Below are 22,451 nucleotides of genomic sequence, written 5' to 3' on the forward strand. Positions count from 1 at the left end.
GCTCGTTCAACCAGCCACTGATGGTTATAAGCTTTTTTGTGTCAGTTGAACTAATTTGCTGCATAAACTGAACTGCAAACTCAACTAATTTGGATCTTTTGGCCTGACATATCTGATGGTTGGGCTCACAACTACATGCGGTGAGAAATGAGCTAACTGTTGAGTTCAGTGCAATGTTAAAATATCCGAACATGAATCTTGAGACCACTTCCCATCGACTTTCAGGTAATTTAGGAAGAATGTTAATAAATTCACCCAGAGTGGAATAAAACACCAAGTGAAGAGCTGAGAAGTTTTCTTGCAATAACAAATGTGTAAAGCTTGTTCGCTTGAAACCTTCCAGTATTTTTAAGCTAACTTTATATCTGGAATCAACATAGTGCATGAGAAAGGCATCTGCATCACTTTGATCCATGCCTACATCACAAAAGTCCTTGGCTGTAAATACAAGATCTCCTTTTTTAAATCCATTCCATGCCAAAAGAGCAATTTTGCTTAAGTGAGCATGTTTTTCCCTGATGTGTTCACTTTGGCAGAAATACTCCAGAACTTTAAAAAAAATATATGTGAGGGATTCTATTTCCAGCTCTTTACCTTCTGCAAAATGTATGTTTATGACATACATAATGATTATGCAAAGAGCAGGAACGTGACACAAAACAGCAATGTCTCTCTTTCTTTCCAAATAAGCCATTACTAATGTAACCTGTTCTGCCATTTCACAGATTTGTTCACAAATATTTTTTTGTGAAGCAGCTGAAATACCTCGAAGTGTAAAAACTGATGTTGTTTGAATCATTTTAGTCATATTGTGAAATTGACCAGGCCTGCAAGTGAAAACTTTTATGGATTTTTTCCAAACTTTAGCATTAAACAGCTTTTTTAGATGAACATCAGCTGTTGCTATTTCATCTGATGGTAATGGTTCATCTGTGAAGAAAGCATCAGTATTTGCTTCATCCAAACCATCACATACAAATACAACATTTTCACCGTCCCCAATTTCTTCCATTAAAGACTTTTCTGTAGTTTGCTTATGTCGAAATGTGATGTTTGTTCCATTTAAACACATTTGTAGAAGTGTAGTTTTTGTTTCAAAGTTGATTTCCCGACAAAACACAAAGAAAATGTACTTGCATTTTGGAAAAAGCTTTTGCTGTAGAATCATTTCCACTATCATGCGCGTAAGAGTGGTCTTGCCAATACCAGCTTGTCCGATAAACACAATGTTGTTGCCGTTTCGGTCGATGTAGTCCTGTCTGGCTTCTTCAGAGGCATGTTGTCTTGCATCGGACTCTGCTTGTTTAAAAGCCTGCTCTATCGCTTCAATGATGCCAAGGCTTTCTGATTCAACTGATAAAAGTTGCTGGAAATCTTCTCGTTTGCTGTAATGTCCTTCTTTATTGAGTTGTTCGATAGATTTTGGTTCATTTTTAGTCAATGCAACTGGCACCAGCTGAATTGGCTGGTCCCGATCAAGTTTTATCGGCATATTTCTTATTCCTGATATTAATTTCACATGTTTGCGCAATTTCTTTTTTTGTTTTGCTCGCCAAACTATAAATAAATATTAAGCATAACAACATTTGATTAGAAAATTTATGTAAAATCCACTTAACTTACTTTTGTCTGGAATAAATTGCAAAGCTCTAGTTAATAAAGAAGGTCCTGGTTGGCCGGCCAAACTTTGACAAACATTTGCATCTGGTTGTTCGTTATTTGTATCTGAAAAAAGGCGTTTTCGGATTTAACACAATTAAAAAAATAGCTTGACTTCTTTACAGAAACAAGAAAAGTAAGAAAAAACACATAAAATTAGCTGATCTGACATTACTGCTAAGGAAAAAATCATGCCTTGCTATTCCAGGATAGTAGGTTTTCAATTTAAAATAAACTAACCTAGAATAGTGAAAATCGAATAGGTGTGGGTAATTCTATCGTCAGTGGTTCAGTTTAAATACCAACATGATCAGATTCTTATTGTTTGGTATAAAGTCAATATATTTAAAAAGACAAACCTCACTAAATTATACGCATATGTACTTTTATCCGATAATAATTGATTTATTTTTTCTCAAATTTTGTTGCAAAATTTGAAATTTACTGAAGTAACAGTTGCAATGATAAAAGAAATAAAAAGAAATTATTTCTAACACACAAATATTTTCTATAAGCATTTACAATTATTTTTCTTTTTTATGCAGTAACTAGTTATATTTTCATACTTTTGTGATGATGTTTTTGGAATGCATTGTTAAAGATGTATATTTTAACAGTTCTACCTTCTGTTTGCACTTAAACATTTATTAATGCTTTTAACTTTTCATTTTACTTACTGCTTGTAGACTTGGGTTGGCCTGAGTCAGCAGATTTGCTTTGTGCATTCTCTTGGTAATAATGGTAATGATTCTCAATATTTTGCTGTTCTATGTTGGTCACATGTTTAATAATACGATTCCCAATATTGGAATGTTTAACAACGCTGCCTTGTAGTGAAATACCTGGATGGTAGTTCTAGTTAAAAACTTGTGTGAATAAATCTCATTAGTTACAAGCAGATGTAAAACAATAACTGTTGTTAAACAAAGTAATGCTTCAGTATAAACTCAAGCTACAATCACATTGTCACATGCTTTTCATAAAAAGATTTAAATTTTAAAATAATTTGACTGCATCGCAAGTCTTACCACGATGTTACTCAAATAAACTTTGACGCTTTAATAACATTCGTTAAACAGAGTGCCCTTTAAACTTACTATTTCACCACACGACTTACCAACAGTTGCCTGTTTTTTTATTTCAGTGTTTTCAGTCTTTCCAATCTGCTGGGCAGTTTCTTAGTAAAACATTAAAAAAAAGCTTGAATCATATTCTCAGTTAGGTCAAACAGTAATGATAAATTGTAACTCAGCACTGGCCAGGCTAATAAACCACATGTTTTAAACCAAATATAGTTGGAAGCAATGCTGCTTTGTGTTGCAGTTAAATAGTCACAAAAAATGCATCAGTAAAAATAAAATATTTTTGATGTTACATGCATGTAATGGATGTAATGCACCAACAAATATAAATCAAGGTTTTATGTGATTATTTACTAAATAAGTAAACCAGGGAATACACGCACCTTCTGCTCTCCTTGTGATTTGCTTGTCTTTGGATTCCACATTTTGATGTTTTGAGACTGAAAAAAAAACATGGTCACTACTAATAACATGTGGTGTATTTTGCTCAAAAACAATGCACTGAAGATATACAGGTATGAATAAGATGTTGCAGATGTGTGTCCTTATTTTGCACAGACAAATAAACAACAGAAAGATTATCAAATAGCAGGGATTAATTGAAGCTAAAAATCATGGTTTTATCTTTGCCGCATTGCAACACAATATATTCACCTGTTTGATTTGTGCTTGTAGATGGCTCAGACCTTGCATCTGAAAATTAACAACTCAATAAGCTTTTTTACAATCATTTAGATTGGAGGGAAAAGTCAAAGAATAGATAAAAAACAAGCTAAAAAAAGCATTGTACACAAAAAGTGAATTCAAACAATTTCTTACTTTGCGCTTGCTGGAAGGTTATGTGATGGTCTGCAATCAACCCAGCTAAATATATTTCATTGTTATTAGTGACAGAATGTTGAAAAGTGGATATATTTAACTAATAAATGATGTATAGAACAATTGGTAAGCAAAAAGATGGCTATAATCAGTGTTGCTCTAGCTATACACAACTTGGGTTGTCGTTCGACTTGGTCAGGTTGCCGATGGGAATATTTTTTTTTTATATCTAAGGATTTTTATTTGATTTATTGAAGTTCTGAGTAAGATAATTATCCATACTTTTTAAAATTGAGTAAGAAATATAAAGGTTATGGCTCATATCATAAAATTTGAACTTATTTATGTTAATGTCTTGTGTTTCGTTTGCTTACAAAAATCAATATGTTTAGAATTTGTGTCGCCATTTATAAAGCTTGAGAAACACTTCTTTAAATCCATGTTTCATAATTAAAAATAAACCTAATAATATTTTTTAAGTGCAAATACCAGTTTGTTTACAGGTAGGACAAGACTACAAAGACTAAAAGTATAAAAGCTATAAAACGATAAATTATCTTGTTACCTTTTTTCAATCCTCTTCTAGCTCTTGAACTCTGATCTGCAGAACAACATTTGATTAAACTATACTTTGTCATCAACACTAACAAGCGGAGTTGATTTCTCTGATGTACTGATTTCTAAATATCTCTATTACTTATAACTAGCATGATTTCTTTAAAAAGTTTAAATTTGTTAAAATTACTTTGGGTTAAAATCATATTTTGTAATTTTTTTGCTCTTTTCAACTTAAATCACTACCAACCCTGTTAGCTAAACAATTTTCTAAAATAACCAACGTCGCTATTCTTTGGTATTTTATAGTTATTAGTTTTTTGATATTCTAAAAATATCAACTGTATACAACAATACGTGGTTTAAATCAAGTTTTTTCTAATAGGTCAAAATGTTTTTAAAACAATTTTTTAGATCAAAAAACACGGAGGACAAATTTGCAATGCAATATTTGTTTATTTCTAAAGGAAAACTATATAGATATGTTATTTTCATATCGACTTATAGGCAAAAATATAAGATGGAGATTACTGATAGTGATATAGTGGTAAGAAAGGAATATCAGCCGATAAATAAGTTTATCTTAAAATCATTCTTAATTAACAAACAGACCTAAAAAATAATTAAACCAACCTTCTTGTACTATTTTTTCCACCTCACGTAAATTAAAAGAGTGTTGGCGATTTTGGTGATGGGGTTGTCGAAAAGTTTTGACAGAATATGTAGTCTGGATAATATTAAGTATATTAAGTGGCAACTAGACAACTTTACTAGACAACTTTATCAATTTAAATGTTTGTCTAAATTAGTTGATCTTAACTTGTGGTAAACATACAAGTAGTAGTTGTAAGCGGATTGCAAAATAAACAGTTAAAACAAATTGGTTTGTTTAAAAACTAGTGTATATAAAATCCACTGGGTAGATTTAAATACTATCATGAAGTGAAGAGCTTAATACACTTCTAATTTAGGATTTTTAGTGAAATAAATACAGCAGTACTCACCGAGGTTCCGGGTTTTTCCGATTCTTCCGCGTCTTGTGATTGGTCGCTTCCATCGCTGTTATTCTTGCCACTTCCTGCAAACATTTTTACAAAGCCTTTACTGTTAGGATAAAATACTGTACTACATTACTCCTTGGTGCAGATGTGTTGGCCAGTATCACAGAATGCTCACAGTTTGACAATCATGTTGGTCAAAGAATCAGCAAGAAAACCAAAAAGTTGGAATGCGTTCTTATTTAAATTAGACCCATTTTCAATTGCAAAAAACGATTATCAATTAAAGTTTATTACGGACCCGCCAAGACATTTCAGGGTTTGGTTTTCATAGGCGTACATAAAAAGTTTCCTGAAATAGGTCAAGCTTGTAGGCTGATATACGCTTTTGATGTTTAATATGATTATAAAACATCAATTCAAATCATGTGCTTTTAATCTATCGCAACCAACATAAAACAAATTTTCATTCAGTTATTTAAGTATAATGAATCGATGAGGCTTATGTTATAAATTAAAGCAATTAAACAAAAATTTGAGTATGTCACAAAAACATTGGAAGTCACTTTACTCAAAAGGTCTTAAAGTATTTTACGACTTTGTCCGTATAACTTAAGCACCATTATAATTGAGAATTGCTTTAAAAGAAATGTGTAATAAGTAGGTTTGGCAAGCACTCTATTTGAACAGTCGAATACTCATATTGGAGGAAAATGTTGTAAATTTTATCAGGCTTGTTTTGTGATTTGAGTTCTTTTTCATAACTTTTTTAAAGAATTCAAATTTGAAATGGTCGGGTCTACCTGATGCAAACACAATCATGTTCTGTGATAATAACAAAGTGTTTGGAATAGCAAAGTAGATTTATTTTGTTTAGTTTCGTCTTTTTTGAGCCTCCCAGTCTGTTTTTTTTTAGTTGCTCCCGCCAGAGATGTTTGACATGATATGCTTGCCCAAAATCACGCCAGTGACGTCATTTGGCGTTATATGCCGTCTTACATTGGCGTTGTAGAATTTCAACCCCAGAAAAAATTTGATGTAAATCTTTGGAGGCCACAAATTATGGAATGCAGTCAGGGTGTATACCACAATCTCAGGCTACTTAGAAATTTCTAAGAATCAAATCCTTTGTCTCCAGTGAATGCTAATTCAGATATTGGTGATGACTGCGAGAATTCAGATAGTGATAAAAGTTGTGATGAGGAGTAAAAAATACTTTTTCTTAATACATTTACAGTTTGTTAAATTTCGTTAATAAACTTGTTGGCTAAACTCGGTGGTTGTAGTAGTGGTAAAAAATTCTACAGCAACTGCTATAGTATTGTAAGATAGGCATGGTTTTGCAAAGATTCTTATTAATGTTTAAACAAATAGTTGTTTTTGATAATGCAAAGCCAAAAAGGTCGAGTCGATCGACATCATCTTGATTAAGACGTTTCGATACAAACTTGTATCATATACAGTTAGTGTTCCACATTAACCAAGCTACATTACAGATCCGTGCATAGTGTACCCTAGTTGTTTGTTTTACAAACCATTGTACTTAAGTTAAAACCTTCATATATTTTATTTAAAGTTAAAATCAAAGTTATTTTTAACTTGAATTGCTTTTTAATAGTGAGTATAGTATTTGACCTATTTGACCAGTCAAATGCCCAGCTTAGTAATGAGTTATATAGTGTCCACTGACAAACAGCACTTAGACCAGTCGCTTCCAACCTGGGTACAGTTTCGAACACTCAAGGGCGCCTTGAGATATTTTAAAATCTTTTTGGTACTTAAGAAGCTTTCTTAATATTCCTGAAATGTTCTCTATTAAAGAGCGCATTTGCAATTTATTGTGACTCAATTCCAACAGACTTAACTCATTGTTTGATAATAATATTCAGAAGTGCTGATGGTTCCCAGTTAACGTTTTGTTTGTGATACTGATAAACGACGTTCCCTCTATTTTTTTACTATAGGCGCAGGTGCCCAACATTTTTAACAAGAGTCAATAATAAATGTGCAATTTATTAAACGTAAAAGTTTCCAAATACGCTCTGCAGAAGACCTTTTTTTTTGGTCCACAATTTTTTTAGTCTGCTAATATGCGCGCGTCGATTCTCCCAATGTGACATGATAGATCATCTAATCACTGTTGGCTTGCCATTGAACAAAGCATCTTGTCTAACTTGTAAATTTTATAAAACTTGTTCCTAAATGATTTTCGTTGGTAGTCTGTGTGGCAGACTTAACCAAGTGTAGCGCAATTTAACAACCCAATGGTCAAGGCAATTATTGCGCTTCTTACGATTTTAGCACGACTCAATTGTCACTTTTAAACACGTCAAAGATTTTTCTTATGTTGATAACTTTGAATAAAATGAGATTTTGCCCTCGCGCCTTTTCTGTTTATAATGACATAAATTCAGGCTGTCATTTAGTCAATCCATGTAAGACACAACACACAACATTGCCTCATTTTACATCCCGGACAAAATATTTTGGGAACTCTTTTGTTCACACGTAGCGCAAATAAAGTGATTAAAGCATTTTTGGTGCAAACAAAATGCTAAATTTGGGCCAAAAATGCTTGTCACATATAATATAATAATTTTTCAGTTTGATGACATTACAATTTTTTTCAAATTTTCTTATTTTCTTTAAATAAATTTTAGAAAATCGATTAAAATAGTTAAGTTGTTGCCAAAACTAACCTTTTTTTTCTCTGTTTTCCTTCTTTGCTCTGGCAGCCTTGGCTAGTTTCTTGGAACTTGTTGTTGGGCGATTGCTTGGTGGGGAACCCCCCTTTTTTTTGCTCCTTGCATCCGGATGTTGACTGGTGGAGGGATCATCATCGGAGCCACAAGAGGAAATATCTTCATCAGGGCTTGATCCTAAACAGAAGTACAAGAGTTTAAATCAATGATTAAATGAACCCAAACAACTAACTACACTTAAACACATATTAGAAATTACCTTGGTTGGAAGTCCCTGCTCTTGATTGTCCAGCAGATTCATGCTGAAACATAAATTAAAATCAAGATTATAAAGAGCTATGCACACCTTGATATTTCAAACAGGGAGTCAAACTAAACCCAAGCAGGAACATTATGAACCGGTTTCAAGTCACTCATTTCCTGACCTTAACAGAACCTGAATAGTTTTTTGTAAGATTGCAAAGAGCAGAACCAGAACCGAACCAAATACTTTGAAAGAACCTGAACCAAATCTGTCAAATAAGACATTTTTACAATAAGTTGTATTTTACATCAAGTTATGACATGTTCCAAATTTAATTAAAAACTAAATTTTTATTAAATAAAACATAGCTTTCTAATTTCTAAGATGTTTCAATTTTAGTGATTATATTATGGTGTATTAGCTGCTTTCTTTTTAATATGTCGCAAAACTGGAATTTAATGAGTTGCAATTCAATGATTTTTAGAGCATAATGTTTGGAGGTTGTAGTAAGATCTACAATAAGAATATCAAAGCCCATACCGAAGTAGGTGTCAATTCAATAATTGTTCTTTACATTAATTGAACTACTTTTTCCACGTTTAATGTAACCCCCAAACAACAATGGTCAATACTGAACCGGATCTTACTAATTGCTCTTAAGCAAAACCGGACCTTTAAAGACCGAATTCCTAAAAATCCCTGAACCCGAACCGGTAGAGCCAAAATGTTCGACTCCCTGGTGATTTTAAGTGAAAAACAATTAATGTATATATCAATGTTCTGTTTACATTGTTGCATTATGTAATTAATTAAAATTTTGTGCTAAAATTGACAGTTGAACTTTAGTATGACAATATATTATAACCCAGAAGAAAAACTATCATTTTGTCACAAGAAATAAGGGCGCTCTTTCACTATTGTACGTGAAAAGTTATGCAAAAAAAATAATAATAATACCGTATACCACAACGCATATTATTTGGGTTAGGGTGAAGGTGGGTCAAGTAATATTATGTTTATTATTAATAATAACTTGACCCACCCTCAACCAAACGCTAACCCGCACCCTAACCCAAACAATAAGTTTTGTGGTATGCGGCATTTGAAGAAAAAAAATTTTATTATTTTTTACGTGCAATAGTGAAAGAGCGCCGGGCGCTGGTCTAGAATCCTACCACAACGAAACACCATTTGGGTTAGGGTACAGGTTAGCGTTTGGGTTAAGGTGAGTCAAGTATTATTATTGAATTAGGAATATAATATTACTTGACCCACCCACACCCAAACGCTAACCCGCATCCTAACTCAAATCTTTTGCGTTGATTTTAGAACTGTGGTAGGATTCTAGACCAGCGCTGAGCGCCGAAATAAGTAAGTACCAACGAACAACTTGCTTAAGGTTTGACAAATGTCGGTAAGAAACATTCATTTCCTGCAAAACACTTGAAATTGGAAATAACAAAAAGCAGACTTACCTCAAAATTGATGTTTCTTGTTTGTTCGTCAGACATTTCACAGTTTAAACAAATTGGTAAAATATTCACATGTTTACAAACCTAATGTAGCAATTTAAAAACAACCATTCTCATATAAAATGTGTTAATCTATTTAAAATATTAACATATATTATAAGCTTTAGAAAGACATAATACATTTACAAAAGGTTTAATATTATTAATAAAATGTAGGTGTCAACAGTCGCCTTTATTAATTATTATTACTCCCATTGCTTAACTTGGCGTCTTTATGCATGTGACGGTTGTCCATACCAACACAGAATACTAATTGCTAATTAACAATTCGCCACTGAAAAGAAACACGAAAATTCAAAATGCATTCACAAAAGGTTTAATATCGATTTACAATAACGAAACTAATTGTCAAAATTATAATTTCAGGGAAGAAATTAATATGGGAGAGTAAATATATTAATAATATTCCATGACACCCTGTATTGATTCGGTGACACCTTGTCACTGCTTTGGTGAAAAAGTTACGACCCCTCCTCCAATGCCACGTGAACAAAACCAAAAAGCTGCTAATATTTCGGGAAGTTTTTAAATTCGAGAACCACAATCTCGCTTAGCTGCGCCTCTTGACCAAATATGTAGCGTCGGAAACTTTACGGTGGCTTGGCGAGCCAAGAAGCATAACGTTAACGCCACAGCGCAACAATCACGAGGAATTTGGAATCCAATTCAGGTCTCTGTTGCCTCTAACGAACAACTGCGGCTTGCTTCACAGAGGCTGACAACTTGGCGAGCTCTTTAGCATAACGTTAGCGCTGTCTGGAACATCAAGTCATTAACCATAAGTCATTGCAGCACTGTATAGATAGCATTGTCGGTTCAACCATTAGGCTTCTAAGTCTATCCTTAGGCCCTGGAAAAATTCGGCCCTCAATTTTTTTAAGGTAAATGTTTTGTATAGCTGACAGTGATACAGACCCAGTTTCAGGACAGTTTTTGCTTAAAAACGAATACTGGTTACATTTAATACTTGTGTTTGGCTTGGAAAATTAGGCCCGTATCTATGAAACAGCCTTAGGCCTAAATCCCTGATAGATAGACGCAATTGACATCGGATCTGACGACCGTACTTTTAAAAAACGATCAGATATCGTAATAACAACAGACTTTAGGACAAGTAGGATTGCTAACGACGTATTTGTAAAGCAGCTTGAAAGGTAATGTCAATATAACTTATGACGATACAAGTGCGTATCGAAAGGTCTTTTTTAAGATGCTGTCCAATTACTCAACGTGTTTTGCTTTCACGTTCATTTTCAATTTAAATTATTAAGGCTGGTTCACACTAGCCGCGTTAACGTCTGGCGTACATCGCCCAGTTCACATATAACGCGTCGCCAGCGTTAACGGCAAATTTCCTCGATTCTAACCGAAAGCGTCAAAGTAAAATATTACTTTTCCGCTACCGAAAGCAGGTTTTTACTTTCAAGATATTTCGCGGTTTAGTGTTTTCTCATGTTTCCGTAAACAGCAAAGTTGAGAAAAGCTCGAACGTCATCAGTTGGTCGCGAACCGACCACATTCTGCGAACCATGCCATACAAAACCACATCCGTGCTGGGATCACAAGGCATTGGTTCCCTGCAAAGGATATATGGGGGACGTAGAAGGGCATGTTGTTGACTGATGAAAATAACACAAAATACCGCATTTTCGTAAAAAAGGCCCCTTTGCGGTCGCAGTTCGCCAAAAAATGTATGTTTTTATTATAAACCAGCGATGGCAAACCTTTTCATCGCGCGGACCACAAACGCGACCTTCATCCTTACAAATGCACAAGTGGGTCATATATTTAATTATCCGCTTACTTTACGCGAAACTCTGCTGTTGCGTCGTTTTAAGTGTTATTGTCTGGGTTGGTAATTTTTGTATGATTTCGAAACTCGGATTCCACGAATAGTAAGAAGCTAAATAGCTTAGAATTTTTTTATGGGATTACAGAAGCTCAGCAAAAGCTTTTCGGAATGGTTTATTGGTTTAACCAGGGTTTTTAGAATTTTTTGTCTGTTTTTTTTTTGTCTCTTATTTTCCCATGATCGACAACCTTTACATTTTACAGCGATAAACAAAATATTTTAGTTGTCTGCTGTTCTGCATGCATTAGTGCAGTTAATGTCTGCCTAATCGGCACCCCTAAAACACTTGCACGACCCACAGATGGGCAGCCCTGATTTAAACATTATAATCCTATTTAACGAAGAACTGTTTATTTAGATTTATGCTTTCATGAAAATGATTGATAACTTCTCGGTATTTCTAAAGAGATAAGCGGTTCATTAAGATTACCAAAATCACTTCGGACAACGGACGGGTGTGGCGGATTTTAAACGATCCCAAAGTCGACGTGAAAAATAAGCCCTACCCAAAATGTGTAAGTTTAGCTTCTAGCAGCAAGCTTTACAACTTAAATTAAATATTACACTTTTAAGTTTAACCGCACTAGCCAAATAATATTCACTATATCGGCGGACAGTATGTTAAAAAATGTAATATTCCCTAAGATTGAAACAAAAACGTGCGAACCGCGACAAAATTTGCTAATAAAAATACAATTTAAAAGTGGTTATGGCCGCATGGAGTTTTATTTAAATCATGATAAGAAAAAATAGCCTGGATTTATTTGCGAGCAAGACTGTAACAACAGACTGTAATTTGGCGAGCTCATAAACTGTCACAACTTGGCGAGCTCATAAGCATAACGTTAGCGCTGTTCTGGAACAATAAGACTTGTGTAATAATGTTGAAATCTGAAAACGTGTTAGGCTTATAACGTTAAGTTTTTATTATTTCAGAACTTTTAAGTCACTAAACAACCTACTTTTAATTATTGAACTTTAGTTCCAAATATTTACGGCTAAAGTCACTTTTACCTTTTAAAATTATTAGTAGACCACGAAGTTTAAAGGAGGGCTGCGGAAGTCCGTTTAAAACAACCCTGAGTGCTAGACAATAAAGTTGAGTCACAAATCCTCCTCCGCAGCCTTGATTTTAAGTCATACTTTGCACTAAGTGTTCTGGGTGAAAAGGTTTTTAACATTTATAGTTGCACCCAACTTTCTGACAGTTATCGTCTCTCGTGTTTCATGTTAACTACTTCAACCAGTGGTGATAGTAAGCCTGAAAAACATACTGGAGAAATATAAGTTCGCTTTAAACATGTCGCAATCTCCTTTAATGTAATTAGACTAAGATCTCAGATGCAAATTTGCGCACGATATCAAACGATAAGCTCACTTTAGCCGCCCACATATTTCCTTAATTTACAAAGATAAAACTGAAAAATGACTCAAAATAATGATCAAAGCTCATTCTTTGCAATATCTGACTCATCATAACCCCACTAAACGATGGTTGGTGATTATAGCGTGCTACACAATGTGAGCTTTCGTTAACCGATAAAACTGAGCATTTGCCTGGCTGGCCTGATACAAGCAACAAAAATATCTTCCAATTATCGCAATTATCTGGGAGGCTTTGGTTAGTTTTGTGAAGAAATGGTTTGCACAGTCGTTGTCGGTCTGCGAACAAGTGATGAAGACGCTTCAGTGGGTGAAAGTTCGCGAACCACTTGATGAGTCGCAGCTTCACGTGCTAAGTATTTGCCCACAAAGTTTGCTTCCTCGTTGCAGGGTGCTGGACTTATTACTGCAGCAGAACTAGGCTTGGGTCAACTAGAAAGCATCATCAGCCTGCTCGAGAACGTCAGCAAGTTTTCACGGTAAGTCGCACTGGGTGCATGTGCATTTGACGAGCTTGCCCGCGGTGAGATTTGAACTCACGACCTCGGGACTCCTGCTGGAACGGTCGACGTGGCTAAACGCCTCTTACGAAGCTTTGAGTGTGACGCAACAGACAACTTAAACAAGGCAAAATAGAGACCTGAACTAACGTAAGGTGTGCAGGGCGATAACCTCCGCAGATGCGCGACGTAACAAGCATTTACTCGAAGAGCAAAATTGTGGGTTTCTTGTGAAAACACGAAGTGTCTTGTTGTTTCCACTAATCACCATTGCTATGGAATATCGCTTGCCGCACCTACTCTGTCCAATCACAACCATGAATCTACTTTATATATATATTTTATTTTGTTTGCGCGAGTGACCTCAAGCACGCGGTGACGCTATGGAGCAAGTCTAGCGGCATTTCAGCTCAGTCGGTCGCTGGCTAAAGGCGCCTCATGCAAATACATTGGAAGTCACAATGTAATCTACCAGTGGTTCTTGAACTGGGGTCTTTCCCTCTTGGTCTTATAGTAGGGGCTGAAGGTGGTTTCCCACCGAATCTCTCACACATTATTCATAAAACTTATAGGTTAAGAATCAAGTTTAACGTTTCAATTAATTAAGACCTCTGGAATAAATTAACCTTTAGTGCAACTATCTAATATACATTGTGGACAGTTTAAAGTTCACCAATTGAACAAAGTAATTTTAAAATCCGTTTATTAAAAAAAAAATAACCATGACGCAGCAAAACACAACAAGTGACTCAGCACGACCGTGGGGAGTGACGTCACGCGATGACGTGGCAGAAAGGAAAGAAGCGACCAGTGCAGTTTTGGCGTTATTAAAGGAAAAGCGAGATGGCAATAAGGCAAAGCAATGCGTTGCATAAAAACGATGAGTGATCGTGGCCCACAGGACAGACATTTGTTAAACATAAAAAGTAAAAAAGTATTTAGAAATCAACATGATTTCTAATAAAAACATCGTTAAAAAATATAAAGAGCGTAAATAAAATCATTACCAAAAATAACATAAAAATACAAACCACGTAAAAAATTGGCGCACTAAAAACAACAGAAAACGGAATAAAAAAGTTTAAACGAAAGGGGAATTGAAGAACGATATTACGTCGACTACAGTGAAACACGTGACGTTTTGAATATTACGGGGAAGTACTTGTAGGGGCTTCCCCTACGGCTACACGTCATAGAGTGCATAAACAAGAAGTTTAACATCGAACAGAAATCAAGGTACATGAAAATTGTGACTTGGATTAATAAGTTTTATGAAACAAGAAGTTCAACATGGTCATTGAATTTCTGTTAAAATAACTAAAAAATATGTTGAGAAAATGATTGATATTGAAACAAGGTAGATTGAACTGTTGACAGCAATGAGTGAAATGTGGAACACTCGGGATTCTATTTACCGAAGACGACTCTTTCCTCCTGCAACAATAAAATCGTGTCAGTGGATTTCGAAAGTTTATTACAATGATAATAGTGGGTGACATTTTGACCTAAGCTTAAAAGCAGTTTGTGTCAAGCATTTCTTAGTTCAAAAAAATCTAAAGGCAAATAGGAGAAAACACCAGAATGATTGGGTTAATACGTCGTTAATCACAAACTGAATGTTACAAAAGATATCTCCTGAAACTTACAGGTAAACGACGACAATTACTTCATTTGATGCAAATATTTTCCGATATTTAAACGACTTTACACAAAGATGGAAAAGCGAATTCAAACTGAGTCGTGCCTGGCAGACTTGGGGTTGTTTAAATTTAAAAAATGTTAAGGTTTTTTTAAAATGTTAGGTTTTATCAAAAATGTTAAGACCACTATTTAGGCAAAATAAAACTTCTGTGAAATCAATGAATCACCTATATAAAACACATAATAGCACGCGTTATAGCATTTATAGCTGAAAACTATTAATTATTTTTTAGACTTAAAATAAATTGTTTAAGTCTTAAGTGGAATTTGTCTTCACGCGCCAAATAAACAAAAAATTAGACATTATCCAAAAAAGTGGTTGGGGTGTGATATTTTTATTAACATTGCCTATTGGAGCAATTTTAACACCTTTTTACCAGATCAAACATTTAAAAAACTTCGAGGACCCCTAAAATTAGTTCACGTACCCCAAAGGGATCCATGGACCCCAGTTAAAAATCGCATAACAAAAGAAAAAAAAGTGTTTTTTGGTATTGCTTTTTCACAGAATTTAAACGACTCCACAGTAGCGGCAAAGCGATTTGCAGATTGTTAAGTTATCAACAAAAGTTGAAACAAACTTGTTCTCACGGGTAAGTTGAGTTCCCGTAGTTTTGACTTGAGAATGTTTTTGCTGCTCTCTGAAACCTTATTCGCAATATTCAACAATTCGATATTGTGCAAGCAGTGAGCGAGTGAGGTGGCGATTGTTTCATCGAATTCATTCCATCGCAGATTCAGCCGCTTCATCTAGATACAAACAAAACAAAACTTGTTAGAATTACACCTTTTCGATCGTTTATTTGCTTGTGGGTTAGACGGTCTGTTTTCGGCCTATTTTATAAATTCATCAGCGATTAATGCTAGATGAATTTATAAAATAGGCCGAAAACAGATAAGCTTGCGAGCTACAATGCAGTTTGTACAATACTTTTTGGATTTGCAGTTTGATGTTTTCAAACATCTATTTTGCGATGACGAACAATCAAGGTCTGATGAGCCTTGGGTTGGTAATTTTTATCAAAGCAAATGTAGAGTATTTTATTTTATCTGCTAGAGTGACATTACATGACAAGCAGGAAGTAATTATATACATGGCAACACACGACTCTCATGCCACAAACCGGTTGTTTTAGTTCCTTGATTGACTTGGCCAACGTTTGCATCGCAGCATTTGAAAGCTTACAACCATTAAGTTCCAGCTCCTGAATATTGTGGATGGCAGCAGATATTGCACGAGCATTCTCATCATCAACTTTGTTGTAGCTAAGATTGAGTAATTTCATCTGTGGCTGAGATGAAACTTTGTGTTAATTAAGACTAGATGAAATACTCGGCGCTGCGCAGGTTCAATAGAGTATTAACCAGTTCAATTCTAACCCGGGGTTGCCTAGGTTTAGTATGGAGTACTAGCTTTCTTTTGGCGATGTTAATCAATTACAACTGCAAAATGCGCTACAAATTGCAAAATCACTTTATATTACAACATACAGCTATCTCGTTCATGTTTAAACATAATTAAATGCGAACAACACAGGACTCGTATGTCACAAACCGGTTGTTTTAGTTCCTCAATTGACTTGGCGAATGTTTGTATCGCAGCATTTGAAAGCTTACAATCAGTAAGTTTCAGCTCCTGAATATTGTGGATGGCAGCAGATAATGCACAAGCACTCTCATCATCAACTTTGTTACAGCTAAGATCCAGTGATTTGATCTGTAGGTGAGATGAAACTTGGATTTAATAAACACTAGATGAAATATCCGGCGCTGCCCAGGTTTAATAGAGTAATAATTTATAACCACGCTAGTCCTAACTGGTAAAGGCTACTAGCTTTCTTCTGGCGATGTAAATCATTTAACATCTGCAAAATGCGCAACAATTTGCAAAATCACTTTACATTGGAATATACAGCTATCTCGTACATGTTTAAAAATAGTTAAATGCAAACAACACAGGACTCGTATGTCACAAACCGTTTGTTTTAGTTCCTCAATTGACTTGGCGAATGTTTGTATCGCAGCTTTTGAAAGCTCACAATTATAAAGTTTGAGCTCCTCAATATTGTGGATGGCAGCAGATAATGCACGAGCACTCTTATCATCAACTTTGTTCCAGCTAAGATCGAGTAATTTGATCTGTGGGTGAGATGAAACTTTGGGTTTAATAAATCCTAAATGAAATACCCGGCGCTGCCCAGGTTTAATAGAGTAATAATTTATAACCACGCTAGTCCTAACTGGTAAAGGCTACTAGCTTTCTTCTGGCGATGTAAATCATTTAACATCTGCAAAATGCGCAACAATTTGCAAAATCACTTTACATTGGAATATACAGCCATCTCGTACATGTTTAAAAATAGTTAAATGCAAACAACACTAACTCGTATGTCACAAACCGTTTGTTTTAGTTCCTCAATTGACTTGGCGAATGTTTGTATCGCAGCTTTTGAAAGCTCACAATTATAAAGTTTGAGCTCCTCAATATTGTGGATGGCAGCAGATAATGCACGAGCACTCTCATCATCAACTTTGTTCCAGCTAAGATCGAGTGATTTGATCTGTAGGTGAAATGAAACTTGGATTTAATAAACACTAGATGAAATATCCGGCGCTGCCCAGGTTTAATAGAGTAATAATTTATAACCACGCTAGTCCTAACTGGTAAAGGCTACTAGCTTTCTTCTGGCGATGTAAATCATTTAACATCTGCAAAATGCGCAACAATTTGCAAAATCACTTTACATTGGAATATACAGCCATCTCGTACATGTTTAAACATAATTAAATGCAAACAACACACGACTCGTATGTCACAAACCGGTTGTTTTAGTTTTTTGATTGACTTGGCCATGGTTTGCATCGCAGCGTTTGAAAGCTCACAACTATTAAGTTTCAGCTTCTCAAAATTGTGGATGGCAGCAGATATTGCACGAGCACTCTCATCATCAACTTTGTTGTCGCTAAGATCGAGTAATTTGATCTGTGGGTGAGATGAAACTTTGGGTTTAATAAATCCTTAATGAAATACCCGACGCCTCCAAGGTTAAATATTTTTCAGATATTTTTGGTCTATTTACTAGTTTAGTGACACATAGCCTTAAACTTGGATAAATTAATTCTTGGACTACTGGCGCTGTCCCAGAGGATTAAAAGAATTACCGCTGCAATAAGCGGGATAATTTTCCAAATCCAAATTTTTTGTGCGTAGTTAAGCAAAATTAAACTATTCAATAAGTTGGGGACTCTTAAATACTAAAGTATCATAAAGGAATGTACGATACTTAACATGTTAATCCTATACCGATAACCTACATTTAAGAGTTAGACAAAAAGTATCTCCATTCCACCCAATGACGTCATTATAATGTTCGACCAATGAAGATCCCAAAAAATTTTCCTATGCGGTACCACAAGGCTAACATTTAATTTTAAGGGTTGGTCAAAATTGAGTATTGTGCGGCAAAACATGGCTAAAATACCTACATAAATTTGGTTTTGGATCATCACTGGTTGACCCAAGTATCGAATGAGTAGCGATACTACCGATTGGCATCCGGTATCGGCTCTGATCCCACAATATTGGATAACCCTAGCCTAGTATATTGTATAGTATATTGTGTTGTTTTGTGTCCATGTAAATTTTTATGAAGTCTAATGTTGTAACAGATGGCCAAAAATGAGAATGGGAGATCAAAAACATTAACAACTGAAAAAAGTATGGTTATTTTTTTAGCAACATCACATAAAAGTTCGTAGTTCGGGACACAAAGACACAATAAACAGTCTGAAATTATAAGATTACAAATGTAAAAGACGCGAGCGTGGAAGGTCCAATTTAAAAAAAGCTGTAACCTCTTAATCCCTATTATGCTATTGTAGGTAATGTATGGATTATATGTGTTGTATGTATTATATGTATTATGTATAAGTATTCTATGTATTATATGTATTCTATGTATTATATGTGTTGTATTATAAGTATTATATGTATTCTATGTATTATATGTGTTGTATATTATGTATTATAAGTATTATATGTAATGTATGTATTGTGTTGTATTGTAACGTATTGTATGTAAAGAAAATAATGTATGTAATTATGTATGTATGTAATGTAAGCAATGTATATAATGTATGTAATTTAAATTTTGCATTTAATTTTACAGTTTTCTCGAATTAAATCCAAACCAGGAGACAGCTGACTCGATGAACCTTACGGTCTATCGCTGTCTCCTGGGAATGTCAAATATTCCAAACGTTTTGATTTTGACCACTTTCATTTTTTGGTTTTTGATGTTCCAAATAAATCACATATCTATCTATCTATGCAATATCATGGTGAAGTTTCCTGAACAGGTTAAATAGACTTTAGTGTATTAAACAGTTTAATTCCAACCCGGGGTCGCCTAGGTTTAATAAGTTTAATAGGTTTAAGTCTGGCGATGTAAATCAATTACAACTGCAAAATAAGCGGCAATTTGCAATATCACGTTATGTTTGAACATACAGCTAACCTGTACTTGTTTAAATATAATTAATTAAATGCGAACAACACATGCGTGGAATGTTACATACCGCGTTTTCAAGTTCCTTTGTTGACTCGGCCAACGTTTGCATCGCAACATTTGAAAGCTCACAACCCCAAAGTTTCAACTCCTCAAATTTGTGGATGGCAGCGGATAATGCACAAGCACTCTCATCATCAACTTTGTGGTAGCTAAGATCGAGTAATTTGATCTGTTGGTGAGATGAAACTGAAGTATCGGTTTTGGAATATATGTGTTGTTACACACTTTTCAAACACTAACCTGAAATCTGTTTGCTGGAAATATACCTGCTAGCATAAATATGCTTCCATGACAAAACGTACAAGACAGACCAATATTTAAGCTATGTTTGGTTGAAGAAATGTTTAGAATGTAAGCAATGTTTGCAATGTCAGCAGGCAGAATATTTCCAGTTAATCGAAGTTCTTGTTTAAAGAATTTACAAACACTGTTGCTCATATCTTTGTCATCAGTTTCATGCAGACAGCTTAAAATCGCTTTGGGGCACTTCAAACTTTTCAGTTTTTGCAGTTTGTTTATGATTAGTTGTTTAGGTTTTATCTTTTTCTGTTTCCATTTGTTGACATCTGGAGGTAGATCCGATCCCTCATGAGTTAAATAACCCACAGCTTTGTCTCTGACAGTTTCATTGCAAAGACCAAATGAGAATTTAGCCACAACTTCCCATCTACTTGTGGTGATATTTTTCAAGCCAGATTGAAATTCTTTGTCAGTTGAAATTAGCATAAAATAAATAGATGCAAACAGTTCCAGCCAAATTAGGTGCGAAAAACTGCAGCGCTTCGAATAGTTCAATATCACCGTTGTATTAGGGTCTTCAATAACAAAAGAAGAAAGAATGTCCTGAAAAGTTACTTTATCTATCTTTACATCCGCAAGATCTGATTGGTCAAACACAATCTTCCGCTTGATTAACCCATTCCATGCCAACTTACAAATTTTTTCTAAAATACCTCCAACTTTTTTGGAATGCTTAACCAAACCGAACTTTATGTAATGACCCAAGCCTTCTACATAAAGATCAGTAAGTGAGATAAAGTGAAGCTCTTTTTCTTCGTTATTCAGAAGCTTTTTGTAGATGACAAAACAAATAAAAATGCATTTTGCAGGAACGTAGCATGAAAGTGCTACATCTTGGTTGCATTCCAGAAAGGCCAAAGCTTCTTCACTTTTATCTAGACAAATTTGCTTGCAAAGAGCAATCTGAGAATTTTTACTTAATCCCAAAACCTCAACAACAAATGGACGACAAAACCCGAATTCAATTTCCAAAAAATGACGTTGTCTTGAGGTGAACAGTTTTTTAGCAAGAGGTATCCATTCTCCCTTCATTAGACCAAGCAAGAGTTGAAGGGGGTTCTGCTTTTCCAATGCACTATGTTTTCTAAATTTGACTGCCTCCCAATCTGTATCAGCCTCATCCAAGCCATCAAATACAATAAACACTGAATCACAATTAAGTAAATCGAAAATTTCTTTTTCCCTATACCCTAGATCCCTAATCTTTGTGATGGCTGCGGAGTCCAGTGCATTGCTCAACAAGAACTCTACCAAAGTCACATCCTTCTTGAATTCTAATTCTTTGACAACAATGTAAAACACCCAAGTGACTTTGGGTACATTATGCAGTTCTTCGAAAATTGCTTTATTAGTCATATCTTTGGAAAGTGTAGTTTTTCCTATTCCTGGCTGCCCAATGAGAGCAACTACATTACTTTGTTTTTCTAAAAAGTCCATTTTCGCATCTTCAGACATATTGAAAGTCAGATTTTCGGCAGATTTTTTTGCTGCTGAGAATACTTGTTCACAAGTGACATTGTTGTCTTCCTCCAAGCTGATCTTTGCGTAATCATCATGTCTGTTGTAATGTCCGTCTTCATCTGTGTATTCTGGTTGTTTTTCCCTTTCCTTCTTATCGATTTTTCGTGTAATTTTATCAGTTATCTTCAGAGGTAATATTTTTATATTTTGTTTAATAAATGTAGGAATGTTGTGGAATCCACAAACCCTTTGCGCTGCAGTCAACAGTAATTTTCTAATATCTTCAGTTACACCTAAAAAAAACAAGTAAAATGATAAACTTTGGTTTAATAATATTGTATGTACGAACAGGATGCAGCATTTGATACTGCTAGGGTCGTGTCTTGACTCCCTCCTCTATGAGACTATGTGGCTTAGTTAGAAGATCGACGGTCCCTGTATGACCAAGATTGTGATTCGAACCTCACCACAAGCTAGTTGTTTTTCTAGCCTGGTCTTGCACGAAATTCCTGATTAGGTCGACTGAATTCGGTAAGCCTTTCCGGAGGCATTATGAATCATTATAATAATTATGAGTAAGGCCCTTTTACACTACAGCTGCACTGAGCTGAGCAAAGCGTAACGTAACTTACATTTAAATTCTATTGTGGCGAGCGTTTCAAGCTTTGCTAAACTCAACCCCGTGCATAACGTTTTCTAATTTTTTCGAAAAGTTGAAAAAAATAATGGGCCATTGATTTCCAAACATTTTCAAAGGGGGCCCACGGTGTTAAAAGGTTGGGAACCCCTTAGGAGTCTGATATCTTAGTTTGGATAAACTAATTGTTTTATTTAGTAGTTGTTTAAAAGCAAAAACATTTGTTTCTAGTTTTTTTTTTAAACGTATAAATTTGATAATGTTTTCAACTTTAAACAAACACCAAACACTTACAGTTGGTAGGAATGGGTTGGTCTGTGTTAGAAGATTTGCTTGATGTAGTTGCTGGGTAATTGTCGGTTATTTGCTGCTCTATGTTGGTGATGTTTTTTTGATTGTCAACATTAGAACCAGTTATATTGATGTTTTGTAGCAAAATATCTAAAGGGTTGAAT

The 22,451-nt window shown here is 34.9% G+C and overlaps 1 protein-coding gene across 1 annotated transcript; it reads right to left on the bottom strand.

Moving 5' to 3' along the window:
- Positions 1-14,089: 14,089 nt before the first annotated feature.
- On the bottom strand, positions 14,090-21,335 carry LOC146170402 (NACHT, LRR and PYD domains-containing protein 13-like). Its single transcript, XM_083388692.1, has 9 exons — positions 19,839-21,335; positions 19,606-19,767; positions 17,849-18,010; positions 17,427-17,588; positions 17,005-17,166; positions 16,583-16,744; positions 16,152-16,319; positions 15,619-15,777; positions 14,090-14,760 (listed from the first exon to the last, which is right to left on the bottom strand). The coding sequence occupies exons 1-9, from the start codon at positions 21,333-21,335 to the stop codon at positions 14,734-14,736; spliced, it is 2,661 nt and encodes an 886-aa protein (XP_083244818.1). The 3' UTR covers positions 14,090-14,733.
- Positions 21,336-22,451: the final 1,116 nt, after the last annotated feature.

This window comes from Ascidiella aspersa, chromosome 1 (genome assembly GCF_963924565.1).
Source record: "Ascidiella aspersa chromosome 1, kaAscAspe10.2, whole genome shotgun sequence".
Classification (NCBI taxonomy): Eukaryota; Metazoa; Chordata; class Ascidiacea; order Phlebobranchia; family Ascidiidae; genus Ascidiella; species Ascidiella aspersa.

What these genes read in the sequence shown, in the direction of transcription:
- LOC146170402 (XM_083388692.1), bottom strand. Translation starts at nt 21,335, where the DNA reads ATGGACTTTTTAGAAAAACAAAGTAATGTAGTTGCTCTCATTGGGCAG. An exon ending in TTGAGGAACTAAAACAAACG is followed by an intron (nt 16,745 to 17,004) that starts GTTTGTGACATA and finishes TCTCACCTACAG; the next exon opens with ATCAAATCACTGGATCTTAG. An exon ending in TCAAGGAACTAAAACAACCG is followed by an intron (nt 15,778 to 16,151) that starts GTTTGTGGCATG and finishes GTTTGTATCTAG; the next exon opens with ATGAAGCGGCTGAATCTGCG.